This window comes from Blastomyces gilchristii, assembly GCF_000003855.2.
Source record: "Blastomyces gilchristii SLH14081 genomic scaffold supercont1.22, whole genome shotgun sequence".
Taxonomy (NCBI): domain Eukaryota; kingdom Fungi; phylum Ascomycota; class Eurotiomycetes; order Onygenales; family Ajellomycetaceae; genus Blastomyces; species Blastomyces gilchristii.
Window position 1 is genome coordinate 676088 of NW_003101660.1, and position 18962 is coordinate 695049.

The 18962-nt window shown below is 48.1% G+C and overlaps 7 protein-coding genes across 7 annotated transcripts; 3 read left to right on the forward strand and 4 right to left on the reverse strand.

Annotated features, from left to right (window-relative positions):
* Window positions 1-3044: 3044 nt before the first annotated feature.
* BDBG_08202 (uncharacterized protein) lies at window positions 3045-3477 on the forward strand. The gene has a single exon (XM_031723455.1). The coding sequence runs from the start codon at window positions 3085-3087 to the stop codon at window positions 3445-3447; it is 363 nt and encodes a 120-aa protein (XP_031580623.1). The 5' UTR covers window positions 3045-3084; the 3' UTR covers window positions 3448-3477.
* A 1206-nt stretch (window positions 3478-4683) lies between these two features.
* BDBG_08203 (nuclear migration protein) lies at window positions 4684-10086 on the forward strand. Its single transcript, XM_031723456.1, has 2 exons — window positions 4684-7996; window positions 8092-10086. The coding sequence occupies exons 1-2, from the start codon at window positions 5089-5091 to the stop codon at window positions 8991-8993; spliced, it is 3810 nt and encodes a 1269-aa protein (XP_031580624.1). The 5' UTR covers window positions 4684-5088; the 3' UTR covers window positions 8994-10086.
* Window positions 10087-10423: 337 nt separating this feature from the next.
* BDBG_17723 (uncharacterized protein) lies at window positions 10424-11360 on the forward strand (the record flags this gene model as incomplete). The annotated part of the gene is made up of 1 exon (XM_031725377.1): window positions 10424-11360. A coding segment is annotated over one exon (333 nt), but the record flags the coding sequence as incomplete, so codon positions are not given.
* A 247-nt stretch (window positions 11361-11607) lies between these two features.
* On the reverse strand, window positions 11608-12224 carry BDBG_08204 (uncharacterized protein; the record flags this gene model as incomplete). Its single annotated transcript, XM_031723457.1, has 1 exon — window positions 11608-12224. One exon carries the CDS (start codon window positions 12222-12224, stop codon window positions 11721-11723), a length of 504 nt encoding a protein of 167 aa, XP_031580626.1. The 3' UTR covers window positions 11608-11720.
* Window positions 12225-12948: 724 nt separating this feature from the next.
* BDBG_08205 (cytochrome b5) lies at window positions 12949-14330 on the reverse strand. Its single transcript, XM_002621536.2, has 2 exons — window positions 13843-14330; window positions 12949-13713 (listed from the first exon to the last, which is right to left on the reverse strand). Exons 1-2 carry the CDS (start codon window positions 14017-14019, stop codon window positions 13636-13638), a joined length of 255 nt encoding a protein of 84 aa, XP_002621582.1. The 5' UTR covers window positions 14020-14330; the 3' UTR covers window positions 12949-13635.
* A 664-nt stretch (window positions 14331-14994) lies between these two features.
* BDBG_17724 (adenosinetriphosphatase) lies at window positions 14995-17517 on the reverse strand (the record flags this gene model as incomplete). Its single annotated transcript, XM_031725378.1, has 1 exon — window positions 14995-17517. The coding sequence occupies one exon, from the start codon at window positions 17515-17517 to the stop codon at window positions 14995-14997; it is 2523 nt and encodes an 840-aa protein (XP_031580627.1).
* A 25-nt stretch (window positions 17518-17542) lies between these two features.
* BDBG_17725 (uncharacterized protein) lies at window positions 17543-18415 on the reverse strand (the record flags this gene model as incomplete). The annotated part of the gene is made up of 1 exon (XM_031725379.1): window positions 17543-18415. The coding sequence occupies one exon, from the start codon at window positions 18413-18415 to the stop codon at window positions 17543-17545; it is 873 nt and encodes a 290-aa protein (XP_031580628.1).
* Window positions 18416-18962: the final 547 nt, after the last annotated feature.

An 18962-nucleotide genomic window follows, 5' to 3' on the forward strand; every position in this document is an offset into this window, starting at 1 on the left:
ATATCTCTCGCTCATATCAGTGAAGCTGATGCTGAAGTTGATGTGATGCTGCTGGAGTACATACATACTGTGTAGTACTCCATCCCGGCCTCAGGGTGTGAGAGACCTTTGCATGGATGTGTTGTTCCTGTAGCTTGTATCCCTTGCAGCGCCCTGGGGGGAAGGATAATAGCGAAAACGCTCGCTACCCTGGCCGAAGGAGGGGTTCCGTCACAAGCTCATCACAATCACATTCATGAACTCTTATCCTGGAAGAGCACTAGGGAACTGGTAGGATGGGAGAGCGAGATGTGTGGGAGGTTTTGAGATATGGAGTATACAGCGTATACACATATATATATATATATCCTACTGTACGGATCAACCGCGAGCATGGAGATACTGTGAAACGAACGCCTGGTATGTATGTATGCACATGTACATGTACGCTGTAGTTATCAAAAAGATAAACCACGCAAATCGAATACTATTAATTGATCATGAATCCACCCACCGTCACCAAAGGTTGTTGTTTATGATCATTCGCTTTTCACAGCCCCGTAATCCGTACTAGCATCGTCGATTACTGATTACGGAGTACTGGGGAAGGGACTGAAGGGAAGCTGGTGGGCCAGTGATCAGCAGTTGGACCGGAGCGAGCGCAAGGGGCGGCCTGGGTACTGGGAAATAATATTACGCTGTATTATTATTAACTTCTAGCAACCAGTTGTTCCCGAAACTTTGTGCGTACACAGAGTAGTATTAAGTAGTAAGTTTGGTAGAGATTGATAGTAGTAACATGGGTTTCGTAGGTGCAGGTCTGAGAGAGGCTCTTCTTGTTCTTCTTCTTCTTCTTCTTCTTCTTTTTCCAAGACTATGCGTATGTAGAGTACTTCCTCCTGGGTATGTATGGTATGGTGGTCTAGGCGATGGAATAATGGAGAGGGCAGGGGAGGAGGTGGCGGAGGGGATTTTCAAGGATAAACAACGAGATCTACAAAGGGGTTGTCCATAACCCACAAACATAACATGGCAATAGTTTCTCCGTAACTACATCCGCCCAGTACTTGGTAGTTTTTGTGGCCGGCCAGTCAATTGTGATACAGATGGATGGATGGATCCCTGTGCCTGTCAACTCAATCTGAAACATGTTCATCTTGGCGGCCTGGAGGCTGTCTGGTCTGTCACTTGTTGCTGTGAATTATCATTTTGCTAGATTCATGATATTTCTGCCGACATACGCAGCACGGAGAGACTCGGTATTATTGGGTGGTGGGATCCTTGTCTGATACATACATATATATATATATCAAGAGAGAGAGAGGGAACTGATAAGGTAGGAAACTCCTCCATCCTGAAAGCCTCATAGACAGGAGACTTTTTTTTTATTAGCTCTTCTAATGAAAATTTGAAAGCCAAAAGGAAAAGAAGAAAAGAAGAAAAAGAAAAAGAAAAAGAAAAAAAGAAAAATAAGAAAAGAAAAATAAGAGCCATTCATCAATTGCAGAACATTCAGTTTTCTTTTTCTCTTTCTTTCTCTTTCCTTTTTTTGAGAATGGCCTTGCCTAGTTCAGGTTGGTTGATTATTGAAGATGATTGCTCAGATAGGAAGGAAAAAAGAAAGAAAGAAAGAAAGAAAAGCGAAAAGAAAAGAAAAGACAATTTTATTGTCTTGACTCAGTTTCACACTGGCAAAGTAAAGTCAGATTCTGATAACTCTCACCAACGGCGAAGCAACAGCTAGCAGTAGCGAGCAGTAGCACTCAATATCATTCAGGATAACCTGCTAAAACCCATCTGTTATTTCCTGTGTATCACGATTATTTCGCTTTCCGCATCATCTTCCCATAAGTTACAACGCGAGGGCATCAATTGACTTTTTTTTACCCCTGAGTTTCAACTCGCTCTAGCTATCTATGCGACCATGCTTCTAGTGGCCCCCGTCTTACAACGCCATCTATGTATGTACGCAGCCGTACCATACAGGACACTTCCCAGCTAGCCCCGCAGTCCAACCACTCACCCGGCTCCATTCCTGGGCTGCCAATTGGTCAGACGAGGCAAAAAGGGATACAGATAGGTATTCGGATTTCAACAAAAAATAATAAAAAAAATAATAAAAAAAAGGAGTAAGAATAGTTTCCAACACACGGACGCCGACATATAACTATCCACTTCGCCGCCATGGAATCTGTATCATACGCAAGCGTAGGTCAGTCAGTAATTAGGCGAAGTTCCTGCACTTCCTTTCCATAGAAACAGAGCTTGGGTCGTAATGTGGATTAGGGGATAGAGAGCATCCGATTTTCATTCATAATATAGCAAAACTACGGAGTACTTTTGACCCAAGACTTCCACCACGATGTGTTTCAGACAACCATGCTCCTCCCGGGCCGGCTGGGGAACGCCGGCAACAACAGCTACTCTACTCTGTACTACGGAGTACTAATAACAGACTGACTGACTTGCTTGGAGCCATCAGAACGATCATGGCCCATGCCAATATTAAATAATGCCCCCGTTCCTGTTAGCAAGCAGTGTTAGGAAAAAAAGCTTCGAAGGAAAAAAAAAAAAAAAGAAAAAGGAGTGGATTGCACTGGACTGGACGGGGAAACCTTAATTAGTTTCGTCCCCCTCCCCCCTTATTTTATTGTTTTGTTTTTTGGGGTTCTTTTCCTTTACTTTGTTTGGTACGGCGCGGCTTCCCGAGCCGCGTTCTGGAGAAGCTTGAAACGGGAGCGGGTTGTTGTTTACCTAACTACGGAGTACGGAGTACACATAGGAGGTATATATACATACATATATATATATATACACCACCAACACCCTCCAGCGGTGAGTAGAATAATAGGTATGTATGTACAGTACATGTACAGACGTAGGTAGTAGTAAATGGTCATAGACGACGGTTAAACGAACGAGACTGAGTGAGTACAGCGTAAATGTATGAGGAAGTACTTGCAGTTGAAGTCAACTGGAACATACGGAGTACATGTCCAGCTAGCTAGCTGAAGTTGTTCTTCTGCCCTTAACGTAAACCAAGGGCCCCCCCCCCCCCGTATTCCTTAGTCTCGCCCCTTATGCACGCCCGATCTATCTCATGCAATGCAAATGCAAATGCAAATGCAATGCAATGTGCAGGGCACCACCCTCTCTCTCGCCTGCCTCTGTCTGTGTTTTCTGCTGCCGTCGCCTCTGTCTGTCACTCGGGACAGGACAGTCAACATCCTGACATCTGACACTCTTCTCATCTTTCTGAGCATTCCTTTCTTCCTCCTCTTCTACGGAGTAATACTATTTCTTCTTCCCGACAGTGAGCGCGACAGCCATAATTCACAATCCACTGTCTGTCCTCTGGCCTTCCTCCACCCGCCAATTGCCAACCGCCATGCAGCTGCCCATCTCCAACTCCTCCTCCACCTGACAAGCTCCAACCAACTCCGTCGTCCCTCCTTTTGTCCTCCCTAGCTACAGCACCACCACCACCACCACCACCACCACCACCAAACCACTACGACCACTACCGACTGCTACGACTGCTCCTACAAGTTATTTTATTTTATTTTTTTTATTTCGCTGTGCTTTGCTTTGCTTTGCTTTTTTTTTTTTTTAATTTAATTTTTAATTTCTCTCAAAGAGGAATCGAAAACGAGAACGAGAACCAAAAGCAGAAGAAAAGAGACGCCTTCTCTCTCCGGCTCGCCCTCGCGACATCACCTTGTCTGTCGATGACCCACCCACAATTGAAAACGCTCGTTTGTTTTAATAAGAAATAAATATATAAAAGAATAAAAGGATTCGAGATCATTTTATACATACATACCTACCTCAATGGCCGGACCTTGACCTACAATTCACCATCGAATCCTCCACGCGGCTCTGTATCTACTTCTCTCGTACGTTCGTCAAGAATCCAATAATAATATACAATGATATGCGTATCGACGCAGTACCATAGGGACACTGTTCTGTTACTTCCCATCCCAGCTAACGTCATCTGTATATGTATAGCTTTAGGTAGAACCTCGAGCGAGATAGCTATACTATACTCCTTCTATTCACTCCTTCATTCCCTCTCGAAGATCAACAACAACACAACAACACAACAACACATCGGACAATCCTTCTGCGAAGCATATAAACGGGAAAAGACACTCTTTCGATAAAGAGCAATCTTTCTTTCTGAATCGCGCGTATAAAACCCTCGATTTCGTCGTTCATTCCGCCTTTTGTTCCCTCCTTTTGTTCTCTTTTATTTCCCTTAAATGCCTTTTTGGATCGGACCGTTTTCCTTTCCGCCACCACCACCAACAACCAACTCCTGCCGTTGCTGTGTTATAGATTCATTCATGCACATGACTTACCGCTGCAAAGTGTAAATGCTATAAAGAGAAACAAAGTGCATGGGGGAAAACGGGGACTTTGACCTACCTACCAACCTGCCAACCTACCTCGATTCTCTCAAAACTGGCTGACCGTTGAGCGTTGAGCTTTGGACTGAGGGTCTTGCCTGATATTACGAATTGTCTCCTACCTTCAAATCTCTCACTCACCCCACTTCTTCACACCAACCCCTGAACACAACGAGTGCCTTGCGTTTTATTTTCCCCCCATTAGAACAATTCCCTTTTTCTGGTCTCCATTCCACCCAATCTCGCACTGACAGCTCTCCCCCCTCTTTTTTTTTTTTTTTTTTTTTTAATTCTCATTTGCTGATCGCGCCGTCTTCCCCGCATAGCCATGCATGCATGACAGCGGCAACTGGAACTAAAGGAAACGTCCATACCCACCTACATCCACAATGCCTTCTGACTTTGAAAATGACTATGCATACCTGGGAAGCTCCCTACCCGTGGGTAAGGATAAGAAGCCCTACAGGACCCCCTCGAACCCAATGTCGCGCCGTCCATCGCTTCACCGCAGAGATTCTTCTCCAGGCCCTTCCTCCTCCCCTCCGCGCTTCAACTCCGGCAACCGGTACGAATCCGATGGCCCAATCACCCTTATCGATATCGCAAATGATGAGACCATTTCGCCCCTAGACCCGCGGCGCTTCACTCCAACCCTACATGCGTCGCTCGTTTCTGAGATCTTGTCCTGCGGCGAGACATGGAGGCGAAAACAAGGGCAATCGATTCGCTTGAGATGACTCTGGAAAATGCAAAGGCGGAAACAGAGACTTTAAGTGAGACGCTCGCAAAGAGCTCCAAGGAGAACCGTTCGCTGAAAAAGCAGTTACAGCTTCTTGAGGGCGGTTCCCTGTCTGCCATGACAGAATTGTCCAAGGAGCGTGACGACGCCTTGGAGAACATTGCAGATTTCCGGAAAAGGCTTGAGCAGTCGCAGAAGAGAGCGCGTACGCAGGAGGATGAGATTGAACGGACGCAAAGGCTATGGGAGCGTGATAAGCAGAATTGGGAAGAAGAGCGGAGAAACTTGGAGCGTAAAGTCCATGTTGTGGAGGGACGGCTGAAGGTTGTCCTCAATGAAGTTGCAGCCGCTCAGGCAGCTGGCTCTTTTCCTCGTAGCGTCGATGGAGACTTCGACGATTTTGTTCGGGATGGCACGACGGCCAGGGCCAGCGATACTAACAGTGTCCGCTCGAGCAGTGTCCTGGGACGGCGACGCACGAGCACTGCGAGCGTAAGTACTCATGATGGTGATCTGCATAATCTTCGGTACTCCGTTATGAGTCTGGCCAACGGTCATGGACCCAAGGTCGATGGCTTGAACCTAGCAGACGAACTTGCCTTTGATGAGGAAGACGAAGACACATTGGGCCTAGACGACCACCGACCAGATTCAAGATGCACGGTTCCCGATCACGAAAGGCCCATGTCGATGCAATCACGGCCGATGAGCAGCATGATGGCCCGACATACGTTGGATTTTTCGCTTGACGGACATGAAAGGTTCGGCACTCCCGATGTACTTGATCATCCAAAGAATCTGGATGTAATTCCAGACATCGAGGAGGATGCAAAGGCAACCCCGGCTGTACCACAGTTCGAATACAGAGACGTTGGAATCCAGTATACCCCACCTCCATCCCCTAAGATCGTCCCTGAACCGGATGAAGTTATCGTCGACGAGGCTCCTCTGGTGAATTGCCCGAACTGTGCAGACCTAGAAAGGAAGCACACATCCTCTAGTACGGAAACAACACCCATATACGAAACAAAGGACAGTAGCACCGTCACCGTGCCTCTCCTCACTACCTCTTCTGCGTGCCAGACAACCGGAGAGCTGCCAAGTCCTCCATGGACTCCTAAGTTGGACGAAATTTCATCAGAGGAGTCCACCCCGTTAGCCTCCCCAGCTCCCTTTATTGCAACTCCTGCTGTTACAACAGCTTCCATCTCAACTCAAACCGATGATGTAATTATCAAGGACAAAGAAACCCAAAACCTAGAACAACTTATCCGACAGGCAATGCCAATCCCTATGATCACGATCGAACCCCCTGGCTCAAACCCACAGTCCGGCAGGAACAGTGTCGTCTTGCCACCGCAAACTAAGAGTATATCATGCCAGACAAACATCGAACCACTAGTCGATGTACGGTCATGTGGCATGCAAACAGAAGAAATCCGCGTCGATAAACGCAGTGCCAAACTCCCCGCCAAACTACTCCCATCCGCGATTATAGACCCACGGATAAGCCCAGAATACATAGATCTACCATCACCACCCCCCATCCAGGCATTCCACGTCCCTCCAAAATCCGCAAAAAGGAAGCTTCGGAAACCACCGCCAGTCGAGCCTGCACCGCTATCAAGGCCGTCCTCGAACGATAAAGAGCCTGAGAAACTGCAAACACTGCAAGCATATCCCGGGAATAATGACAATGGCCCCCTTTCTGACGATGTAAAGCCAGAGCTTCGACGGCCGTTCAGAAACAGCAGCTTATTTGCTGGATTTGAGCACATCAGTGACGATGAATGGCCAGTGCCACAAGGGGACCTGTTTAGCGATGACGAGCTGTTTAATCGACCCCTGGCATCTTACACGCTGAGGGCTGGTAAGCTGGTTACCAAGCCCTCACCCTCAATACTGGACGACAACCCTCTAGCGGAGCGTGAGGAACACCCAGACACAAATGAGGAGCAGTATTCGCCGAAATCAGTATCCGAACTAAGAGCTCACAACGGTCCTCAGCAGCGTGCTGTGGCATCTGGGAAATCCTCAACTGCCAAACGACCGCCCAGACCCTTGAAATTGGGCAACGTCGCGAAGCAACCAGATATTCGTCGCACTGCCATGATCTCTAGCTCTACCGCCGCACATCAGGCATTCAGGCCTCGCAGCCCCAGTGCGCCCAGTATCGGCAGCAGCGCCGCTTCCACTAGTACCGCAACCAAACCTCCCTTCCCCGTTCCCGTGAGGTTGAGTTCGCGCAAGATCCCTACCAGCGCAAGTGAGGGCGCTCAGAGCCCCACGCCATACAGCAACGGAAATTACCTAGAGCGGGGCTTTAGATCAAGAGATCCTCCACTTCGTAAAGTACGCTCGGCCGCTGTAGTGTCTAGGACGCAATATCATGATCGGCAGCAAAGCCATTCACCACCAACAATGTCGACAACATCAACCTGCCCGGAAAGCCCACACCTACCACCCATGCCCGTCGACGAAATCACAGCCCCTCGCAGTAAACGTTCTGGTAAACCGCGCTCAAATCGACAAATTCCACCCCCTCCCAGATCCCATCGAAGAGACGAGTCAAACAATACCAACACGGGTATACAGCAGACTAGTGTGGTCGATGCGATCGCACAGACCATGGTAGGAGAATGGATGTGGAAGTATGTTCGAAGACGGAAGTCTTTCGGTATGACCGATAATAGTAAGGAGGGATGGGAGCTGGGTAAAAGCACCGAAGAGGTCTCCGCAAATATCACTGGGAATGGCGTCAGGCATAAGAGATGGGTATGGCTAGCACCGTATGAGCGTGCAGTCATGTGGAGCAGTAAACAGCCCACCAGCGGATCTGCGTTGCTAGGCAAGAGTGGCCGAAAGTGTGAGTATTTATCCCGCCCAGGAGCTAAATGGCCTGTATACTCCTTTGGAGAAAAAGAAGTATTTTCGTTTGGCTAACTAGCACTCTCCGTAAAGTAACGATCCAATCTGTCCTTGACGTCAAGGATGATAATCCGTTACCCAAGGGCTCTAGTCCTAGTAACCATTTCAACCGGTCGATTTTGATACTCACCCCGCAACGAGCACTGAAGTTCACAGCCATGACAATCGAACGCCATTTCGTCTGGTTAACCGCTTTGTCATTCCTAAGCCACTCGTCGATGGGTGCCAACGACCTTGCGTCCTTGCCACCGGTCCCACACGAAGAGTATCGCCCTCCCCCAGGTAGTACACTAAGGCGCAATCCAATCCGCGACTCAATCCGCGTCGCAAAGGGTAAAGCAAGACCCACCCCAGCAAGTTCCAACCGTTCATTTGCATCCCACCCGTCCGCCGTCCCTGAGCTACCTTTTGATGAAGCTCAACAAGGCGAACCTATCAACGACGTCGCCGATCCCCCAAATGTCCCAAGATTCTCCTCACACTCGCGCAAGCGAAGCAACACAGCACCGCGCCTCCCTCCAAGTGCATTTAAAAGCTTCTCCAACCACACCACCGCCCCGTCCACATACAGCACCACAACCGCGTGCTCATCGGATCTCTACTCTCCCTCAACCATGGGGCCATCGGGCGTGCAGAGCGGCCAAAGCAGTTTTAGTCATCGCACCTCAGAAGCCAGCGGCCCATCTAGCGTTGGCATGAGCAATTTCTTCGAAGCAGTTGGTACAGTGCGGATGGAAGCTTTCGTGGATCGAAATGAATTCCCACGCCAACGAGTTGGTGGGCATGGACATAGATCAAGGCAAGGCGGCGGCGGTGGTGGTCGAAGGAGACGGGATGCGCATTACTGGCCCCCAAATAGCCCGGACACGGAGTTTTATGGTTCCGAAGACGGGGATGTGCTCTTTCGAAATGAGGATCCTTTTCGAGGGTTCTAGAACGGTTTTTGTTAGCCCTCGAGCCCTCGAGCCCAAAGAGAGTAGGGTAGTAGTCTGGTCTCGTCCTTGATATGAATCAAGGGGCGTGTGTAAATTTATTTTACATGCGTTTTGAAGTTCTTTTGCTCCTTTTCTCTTTTTTCCTCCTCGTTGAAAGAGAAGGATGGGCAACTATGTATGATGCGGAAGAAGGTAAGCAGGACTTCGATATAGAAGAAGGGCCATCAATTGATACGATACCACTGTACAAATAGTTGTTTGGAAACAAAGCGGACCACTGGCAACCCCAGTTTCTTGTTTCTGGTTTTTTTTTTTTTTTTTTTTTTTTTTTTTTTTTTTTTTTTTTTTAATGTATTTTTGTTTCCCGTGTTGAGCTTCCCGCCTTTCATTTCCCTCGTACTTATTTAGGTTCATCCTCTTCGGCAGGGGATATCAGCGGTGTTATGTTTTCATTTTCATTCATTCCTGAGCTCTTCGCCCTCTCTTTATTCACTCTTCCTTGCAGTTTTCTTTTTCTTTTTTTTTTCTTCAACCAGCGGCGTCCATGGATATATATATATATCTTCCTTGCGTTTTCCTTTCCGATCTTGTTATTATAGTATATTTTTGTTGGTATTTTCTTGTAAACCTCCCCCCCTGTTAATATACGTACGCAGCGGAAATTGACGCCGGTGGGCTTTTTGACTGATCGACCTCATTCATATCTGATCTTCATATTTTTTGTTCCCACTTTTGATGTATTTGTTTCGAGGAGGAACGGATGTCTTGTTTCGCCTTCTCCTCTGCTCTATGTGAAGGGCCCCAAGAGAAGAGGAATATGGTTCAGGAATCGGGGGAATACATATATAGATAGCTTCCCTAAGCGATCGAGTTTATTATATCTTCGCGTGCGTGACTCCTTCGTGATATGGTGACGCCTTTCTTTTCTTTTTTCTTTTCCTTTCTTCGTCCTTGTTGCATTGGTATCGTTGTTCTGATTCATCCGTTCGATCGCTCGATCGATCCACGATCAACAACCCACACCAGCCAGCATAAACGAACGGGTTCCTTGTGAAACTCTGGAACTCGGAGATCGATCGAAGTAAATTGATTGATTGATTCCGCTTTTGCTTTTCTGTTTGGATTAAACGACCAAGGCAAGAGGGGCGGTAGGTGGGGGGGGGGGAGGGGGGAGGTAATAGGATAGATAATAGGTGACTCTGGCTCTGTCCCACTGCGTCCTTCTCCCTCCGCATACATCTCTGACCTTCATCGAGCATGAAAAAGGTCGAGGTTCATTCAGATAGAAAGTTGGATGGATAAAAAAAGGAAACAAAAACAAAACAAAATTTATGAAAGAAAATCCTGATACTTTAGAGAAAGAAGAGGGAACACACCCCACCTTCCCCCCCGTTTTAAGTTCTTCCGTCAGTTAGTTTAGTAGATAAAAGTTTCCTTCGGCGTTTGTCATCATCATCATCTTAAAACTCACCGTAGCAAAAAATATTTCAATATTTCAATATCCCCTTGTGCTCGTGTACGACAGGACAAGAACAGAAAGCATACATCACACGGCATACAGCATACAGCACACGGCATACGGCTGGTTCGGCCCAGCACGCAGCCAGCCAGACCAGCCGCCTTTCGATTCCGTTTGTCAGAGTTTCGATCATCGCCATCATCACCATCATCACCATCATCTACTACTACCCGTTCAGAGCGAAACTAGTTGTGCAGGGAGCCGGTCGCACAGTACAAGGAGGCGCAGTGCCGTGTGTGGATAGATAGATAGATATATTGATATTATATATTCTGTTCGCTCAAGTGACACAAGCTCGGCTCGTAGTTGGTTCGTCTTCTTGTAGCTATATACATATACCCCCTTAAGAGCAGATCTTTGGAAAGGTGGTCGATAGCTGCTGGGTTTGGTGTAATCTATTAGATAGATGGCGGACTGATATTGGGGACTGGTAAAAAAGAGCGGAAGTTGGGGGTTGGACTGGGCATCTGTTTTCATTTATTTAATGTATGTGTTTCATTTCGATATGCCTGACTCCTGATTTAGATTAGTTATTGTACAGTACATCCTATTTGTGTTGCGTTATTTCTTATTTATTGGCTTTTATTTGTTGCATGGAATTTCAATTAATCCCACCACCATCATAAATTGCATGCAAGCAGTACGGAGTAGTTAGTTATAACTAATAAGTAACTAGTTAACTAACAAAGCAGGGAACTGGACTGAGCAAAAGAGAACAGAACAGGATTCCAATTGCAGCAAGCAAGGATATTTCATTCATTGATTGATTGATTGTCTGATTAACTACTCTTCGTATTGATTTTCTTGTTCAACATATCAATTTATATACTAGCGCTGCGGAATTCATGCAGGAACCGGTTTAGTGCGGACAACAGCTACATTTTTTGTTTGGTTGATACAAAGGGACATGTACTGTACATGTACATAGCATACATGTACGGGCAGACTACAGATAGATCCAAGGTTTTCAATAATTTCTTCACAAGGAGAGAATATGCAATGCTTCTGCTCAATTCAGATCTATTCTATCCCCTTTGGCCTGATATCCTATCCCTCATATCTCCCCCCCCCCAGCCTTCCCCCCCCCCTTTCATCCGCACCAATAACCCTTGCCACATCCGCCGGTAAAACATACTCCTCCTCCACCGGCATCATTTCCCTCGCCTCATCCAGTCTCCCCTCGCCTGCCAACCTCCCCACCTCCCGCATCAGCCCCGTAACATCCCTGATCCCCACAATCCACTCATCCACATACGATCCACCGCCTCCCCTTTCAACCCAACCTGCAGCGACCGATACTCAAGCGCGCGGAACTCGAAATCCCTCTCAGGATCCCACTGCACGCGCACGGGGCTCTCCTCCTTGCGCTTCTCCCACGTCGCCTGGTCCGCGTACAGGTGCGGAGACGGGTGGCTGGGGCACGCATGCGCCAGTGCCCAATGGAACCCTTCGCGTGTGACTTCTAGAGCCAGCACCCGCTTCTGGTCTTTCTTTGTCGCCCAGCCGTAGCGGTAGGCCATCCAGAGGAATGAGGGCTTGATCCAGGTCATGCGCCCGCGCTTGAAGGGGGCCACAAATTTCCCGGCGGCCACTGCTGCGTTGGCGATTGACGGTGAGTATGCATGGTAGATTGTGATGGTCGTTGGGGTGTGTTGAGCTCGGATGGCGTAGTTGGATGGGCCAGCTTTGAGTGGTTGTTGTTGTGACTCCATTGCTTTTCTGATTGAGATCTTTGAGGAGGGTACGTATGGATGGGGCGATTTTGGACTTGTATAATGGTTGGCGAGAGGAGTCGAGAAGAGTCGATTCGAGAAATTCGCGAAATTTTCATGCTCGCTCTCATTGACAGCTTTTAAGAGCGTTATGCACGGTGGTTTCCAAGCGTTTGTAGCAGCCACCTTGTTTGTCGGAGGCCTAAATAATACCTCCTCCTACCTATTGATATGAAGCTACTGAACTCAGCCAGGCTGTATCATTGAATATCCATTGAGAATCCTGAAATCCGTCCGCCCTTCACAGCGCTGAAACGAAGATAGCGGAGGGTTGCCTGATTGCCTGATTATATAGCCAATAATTTAGCCAGCTTAACAGCGGAGCCAGGCTACTCGTATATCTAGCCCGTTCTGCTCCCCGCGCGCTGGTTCAGGTCTCCGACACCCCCGGGGTTCGCAATTCCGCCGGCGCTTCTATTATTTCTTGAGTCATACATATCCAGTCACAAGCTGAAGAAGAGAATATCAAACATGAAGAGAAGGGCGGAAGGGGGAAAACAGACACTTCTCTTCATTCGATGTGTCTCTCTTGAAGTAGTAGTACTACTAACTGTAATAGGGATTGGCTTTTTGAACGAGCAATTTGGGTCACTTTTTTAAACGATCCAAACCGGAGATGTATGGAAAGAAAACTAATTTGACGGAGCTGAGAATAATATCAATCCAGCATCAACGAAGATCAGTGAGGGACATCCCATCCCGCCCCGCCCCGCCCCGCCCCTGACTACTTCTCCGCCTTCAATTGTTCCCACCTCCGCCTCCTCCCCATTTTTCATCACCACCATCCGGAAACTCCACCGTACGGGCTTGTATAGGGTTTGTGACCCGGCCACAAAAGTAATCTGGTCTGAAACCTTCAAGACATTTTTAAGAAGCAAAGACAACAGGTGAGAACGAGAACCCATATAAGGCGCAAACAGATAAAAAGAGGTCTAGATTGAACGTATGTAAAAGGCCGAAGAAAGGTAAGGAGAGATGTAACCTAGTGAAACAAAAAAGGATGTCCCGAGAATTTTTTAAAATACAAATAAACATATTCTATCCTTCTCTCGTCTTCTTTTTGAATTTTCCGCTCACGAAAACAGTCCCAGGTAGAGAACCATCCCCGGAACCCCACCACTGCCATCGAGCTGGCTTGTATATGTTTCTTAAAAAAGAAAAAAATCTGTAGGAGAATTCGCAATGAGAAAAACGAACATGGAAAAAGACAGAGCTGGAAACGAGGAAAAGAGATGTTAGGTTTTGAATTGAATTCGGTATCCAGATTTATACATATGATGTCACTAATAGGCGGCCGATGGGAAAGGATTTTGGGAGAGAGCGAAAAGAAAATAACGTGTCTATATCCATTTTATAGCTTCGCAGCCTCCTTGACTTCGCCAATCTTCAGCTTGCCGCCGTACTTCGTCAGGACGCCCGCGTTGTGATACTGTTTTTTGATGATAGGCGCAGAAGTTAGCAAAGATGGTAATTTTTTATGCATATAAGAAGCAGCACAATGCATGGATTATAAGGTAACAACTATAGATAGATTATGGAGATATTTCCCCTAACGAACCTTCCAGAACTGCTTCGAAGCATCCTTGCCCGCAACGCGCTTCAGAATCTTCGAGCCGCCGGGATGCTCGTCTAGGAAATCGGTGATGTCGTAGACGTCTGAGTCGATGATGATATACATGCCGTTCTCGGCCTTGTTGTGCTGAGCGACCTCAGCAGCTGTGAATGATTTCGACATTGTATTGGTGTGGATTCGGGGTTCGGAGATTTTTATTTTTATTTTCAAAAAAGAGGCACGTAGATAAGCTCTCTCCTTGCAGTCAGTGGTTATTGCTGCAGAAGATGGAGAGTGACAGGGGGGTTGTTCGAGCTTAGAGGGACAGCGGGAGCGGGATGGATGGGAGCTATTCACAACTTCTAGGGGTTGAGATATTGGTACGGATCAAGAGTGGAATCGCCTGGGGCGCTTGCGGTTATCTTTATAAGACTGGCAATGGCGAATTTTGGGGTTTACATATGGCCAGGTCCAGGAGGGGCTTACAGTTGGACGTGGTGCCAAAGAAGTTGATCGTGGTGCCAACTCGGGCCGGAAAAACAGTTTGGCGTGGTTTGAACCCAATTTCAATTTGGACTAGACATATCCAGCAGATCATCCCTACACCTCTCATAATATTGATTTTTCATATTTTTCAAAGGCTCTAGCTAGCTCTTTCCTATTTATTCTAATTCTAATTCTCTAATATACACCTCTACACTAAGATAAACAAGGATTGAGTGAGAGATTGAAAAACAGTTAGACTGGAATTAGTAGGCGTGTACGGAGTAGTGGGTGGGGGATTTTAGACGGAGCACTAAAGTGCATAAAGAATTGGCACCATGATCAACTTCTTTGGCACCACGTTCAACTGTAAGCCAATCGAACCGACGTATCTCGGTCGTTGCTTTGTCGCCTGTGCGCTGTGAGAGCCGAGGTAGATTTGGCCCGCACGAGGACGCCGGGAAAGCTAGGCCTATTTGGACATGGCGTCCAGATGGCGAACTCGGCTCCTTTGTCAGCCGAAACTTCCATGTGATGATTGGCTGTAAGCTACTGGAATAAGGGGGTCTACGGCGGTGGATATATCTAGAATACATATACATTTCTTCGACTAAATGGTTATCCAAAATGCATTATCTTCGTTGTCGGCCATCGCCATCATGATAATCTGCATCTTCACACCTTACTCTTCTCCCCCGCCGCCCCCTGCCCCTTCGGTACTTTTTTATCAATCCCCAACGTCTCCAAATCCTTCTTCTTATGATAATGCGGGGCCACCTCCACTAGCCACTCGGGTTGCAGTGGCATATTACTACGCATATACTCCTTGCTCGTCAGGACCAGCTCGTAATATATTACCCACTTCGGGTTCACCTCGAACAGCGTGCTGGACGGGTGTAGGTACACAGTCTGTCCATTCTTGACCGTCCGGTATGAATCACCGCCACGTTGTAGACGCGCCGCGTTCGGGAAGAACCCGGCCGTGATAGCCTTTTGGATGGGGACTAGATCATTGGCCCCCGCAGAGGTAATAGTTACCTCAACCCGATCACAGAGCTTGGCGAGCTGATCGCGCACGTCACGGGCACGCGTTAAGCTTCGTTGTTGTAGGAAGTTCTCGCGCGCCCAGACGTAGCTGAAGTCGGAGTCGACCCATTGGTTCCACACGTTTAGGAGTGAGAAGTGATCACCGCCGTCTTTAATGGTGAAACGCGCGCGAGCACTGTCGGCATGGATCTTTTTGTCTTTGGGTCGGAAGAATAGAGAGCTGGCTTCGCCTAGCATGGCGATTATCGAAAGCACCTCCTCGACACATCCATACTTATCGGCTGCTAGAATAGCCTTGGCAAGCATTGGATCGGTGGGGAACTCGGCCATCTGCCTCCCAACCTTGGTCAAATCGCCATGGTCATTTAACGCTCCGAGCGCGTATAACTGCTCGAGAGCACGGATAAGCGTTTCTGCAGGTGGTGGGTCCATGAAATCGAAATCGAGAAGCTGGTCGATCCCGAGTGATTTTAACATCAAGACGACTCCGTTGAGGTTTGTCCGTTGGATTTCTGGAGTGGTGTTTTCCTCTAGCTCATTGTAGAAAGCCCATTTTGTATATAGCCGAAAACATTTGCCTGGACCGACACGGCCTGCTCTCCCTGCTCTCTGGCCAGCAGATGCACGCGAGCAAGGCGTAACAACAAGGCTCTCCATTCCAGTGCGCGGGTTGAATACGTTTTCTTTCACGAAGCCTGGGTCAATCACATACACAATTCCGTCAATGGTCAAACTGGTTTCTGCAATGTTGGTAGCAAGAACCACCTTTCGCGCTCCGGGAGGGGTGGGTTCAAAGATCTTGGCTTGAAGTTCCGAAGGCAAGTTCGCGTAGATGGGACATATTATCAGCTCTGGTATCTTGGAACCTAGCTTCCGAGCTGTCTCTTGTATACTTTGTTCTGCAGCCTCAATTTCCTCTTGACCCGTAAGAAAGACCAAAATATCGCCAGCCCCCTGGCTTATGTGGATGTGGAATACGGTAGTGATCGCAGCGGCAAGATAATTTGCCTCCGGTTGTGATGTATAGTGTATGTCCACGGGATATCTTCGCCCAGGGATATTGAAGATGGGCGCATCATCAAAGTATTTCTGGAATTTTTGCGCATCAATCGTTGCTGATGAAATAAGCAATTTCAGATCAGGCCTTGCCTTTGCAATATCCTTCAACAGACCGCATGCGATATCGGTGGATACAGTTCTCTCGTGGGCTTCGTCGATCATCAGTGCAGAATAGGCACCAAGGTCAGGCTCCGTAAGCAGTTCACGTAGCAGCATACCATCAGTCATATACTTGAGCACTGTCTTGTCACTGGTAGCATCCTCGAACCGGATAGCATATCCAACTTCATTCCCAACCTTAACGCCCATCTCCTCAGCTACACGAGCAGCAACACTCATCGCTGCAACTCGTCTAGGCTGCGTGCAGCCAATCTTCATCCCCCCATTGGTATACCCCGCTTCGTGTAAATATTGAGGGATTTGAGTAGTTTTCCCACTACCAGTTTCTCCAACGATGATAATAATCTGGTGATCAGCCACCGCTTGTAAAATTTCCTCTCTAAACCGGTAGATAGGTAAGCTTTTCCTTGTCTCCTCAATGGACGTTGCTTTCTGTTCTGCCGCATCCAGCTTCTGCTGGAAGAGCAGCTGCTCCTTGGTTAACGGCTTCCGGTCCCCTTCTAACTTCGAATCCATGATGAAATTTATCTTCTGCGCATCGTCAAACACATACTCGTAATCCCCTTCATCAGCGAACTCTGCCTTGTGAATTTGTGCTCTAGCCTTAGCTGTCTGCTCATTCTCCCACTCCTCATGTTCAGTAACGAACCGCTCATGTCCATGCTCATCCCGATCAACATAACGTTTATAAAGCGCTTCTTCTTTCCGCTTCCGATCAATCTTGCCCTTTTCTGTAATGTAATCTTCAGGCAACGCATAGCCATCCCGATAATCGTCAATCCGCAATCGCTCCTCCGCCAGCCGTAGCACTTCTCTATTTTTCTTAAACTCCTCTTTTTCCCGACGTGTCAAGTTTGGATTCTCGCGAAGCTCGGCAGTTTCTTCCGCGACTTGCTTGCGCAGCAGAGCCAGTCGCTCCGCTTCGCGTTTCTTAAGATATTCCTGCCGCGAGCGAAGCCGCAAGTCTGGCATTGCCGCGGACCTCGCCGCAGCATCTTCAGCCAGCGCGCGACGCCGGGCTGCATCCGAGTCTTTCGTGGACGATCGATCTTCGACGATTTTCTTTGACTTCGAATCGTCCCTTTTCCGCGAGGCGTTTCGCGAACTCATCGCGCTCCTTGAGGTCGCGCTGTCTAGCCCGCTCAGCTCTGGTCTCTGGATCTCCATCTGAAGAGGGAGAAGAAGAACGAGGGGACTGGGAGCGTAATGTTGGTTCTTTTTCTTCTTGTTGGGCCTCTTCTTGTTGTAGTTGCTCATCATACATCTCACCTTCGTCTTCGGGTATTTCTTCATCGCCCCAGCGGTCTTCAAAATCCCTGTCGTTCCTTCTGCGGACCTTCTTGGACCGATGCCGACTTTCGCGATCATGATCGCCTTCCCGCTCCCGTTTTCGCTCACCTCGCACACCACGATACGCACGCTGCGCACGCTTGTGCCTCGACTCATCATCACCACCGTCATCACCGTCCCGACTCCTTCCGCGATCTCCGTTCTCTTTCGCCCTCCTGCTCGACTTCTTCCCCACTTCAGTAGTCTGTAACGGCGCCAACCCAGCATTAACATCCATATCGTCTTCCTCCATCTCAACCAATCTATACCTCTTCTTCAACCCGTCCGCTAGCTGTTCCTTGCTAGCCTTTGTACCACTATCTCCTTCCGCACCAGAACTGCCACGCACCCTTCTCCATAGCTCAGCGCAGAACGAATGGATTTCATTCTCATTCCCGTCCAGGAACGGTCCCAGTTTCTCTTGTAGGGAGCCGGCTGATTTGACGGAGCCCGTGGTGGCGAGGATGTAATCGATGACCGTCGCATCTGAGGCGCCTGTTAGCCGTAGGAGGGAGTCGGATATATATGTCCGGATATCCATGGCGCTGATTGTCGTTCTTCACCACCTGTCCTTTCGGGGGTGGGAACTATAGTATGGCAGCTAGCTGTTGAGGTAGTTCGTAATTCACAGCGGACCGTGAAGGCTGAACGGGGGGACCCGTCCACGGATGCCGGCGCGCGATTGGGATATAGGATATTTTTGGGGTTTCAGTGCTATAGCATGTCCGTCTGTCCCCTCAGTTTCGTCCAGCGCAACAAGAAGAGATCGAAGAAGGCCGTTTAAAGTGTATTTATTCAGGAGGTCGGTACTGTGTTTCCGCACAATAGAACTCAGTAAAGCGTGCTGATGTCGCTGAAACGGATGAAGTATGGGTAATATGGAGCTCAAAAAAAGACTCAAGAGGTGAGTGCTATCCTCCTGGTACTTGATTCTGAGGCTTTTAATTTCTTTTTCGTAAAACCCGCGCGTTTTGGATGCGAAATATTAAATTATCACCAGCTTGGCTTTTGAGCTGCGATCGCCCCAATGCCAAGGCTGATAATAAGGTTAGTCATGTGATATATAAAATCTCCGGAGAGAAAGAAGA

Bases quoted from the DNA above. Each gene is read 5' to 3' on its own strand.
- BDBG_08202 (XM_031723455.1), top strand. From the start codon at position 3,085: ATGCAAATGCAAATGCAAATGCAATGCAATGTGCAGGGCACCACCCTC.
- BDBG_08205 (XM_002621536.2), bottom strand. From the start codon at position 14,019: ATGTCGAAATCATTCACAGCTGCTGAGGTCGCTCAGCACAACAAGGCC. The intron at 13,714-13,842 runs GTTCGTTAGGGG...ATCAAAAAACAG, and splicing joins CTTCGAAGCAGTTCTGGAAG to TATCACAACGCGGGCGTCCT.
- BDBG_08203 (XM_031723456.1), top strand. From the start codon at position 5,089: ATGGAGGCGAAAACAAGGGCAATCGATTCGCTTGAGATGACTCTGGAA. The intron at 7,997-8,091 runs GTGAGTATTTAT...CTCTCCGTAAAG, and splicing joins AGGCAAGAGTGGCCGAAAGT to TAACGATCCAATCTGTCCTT.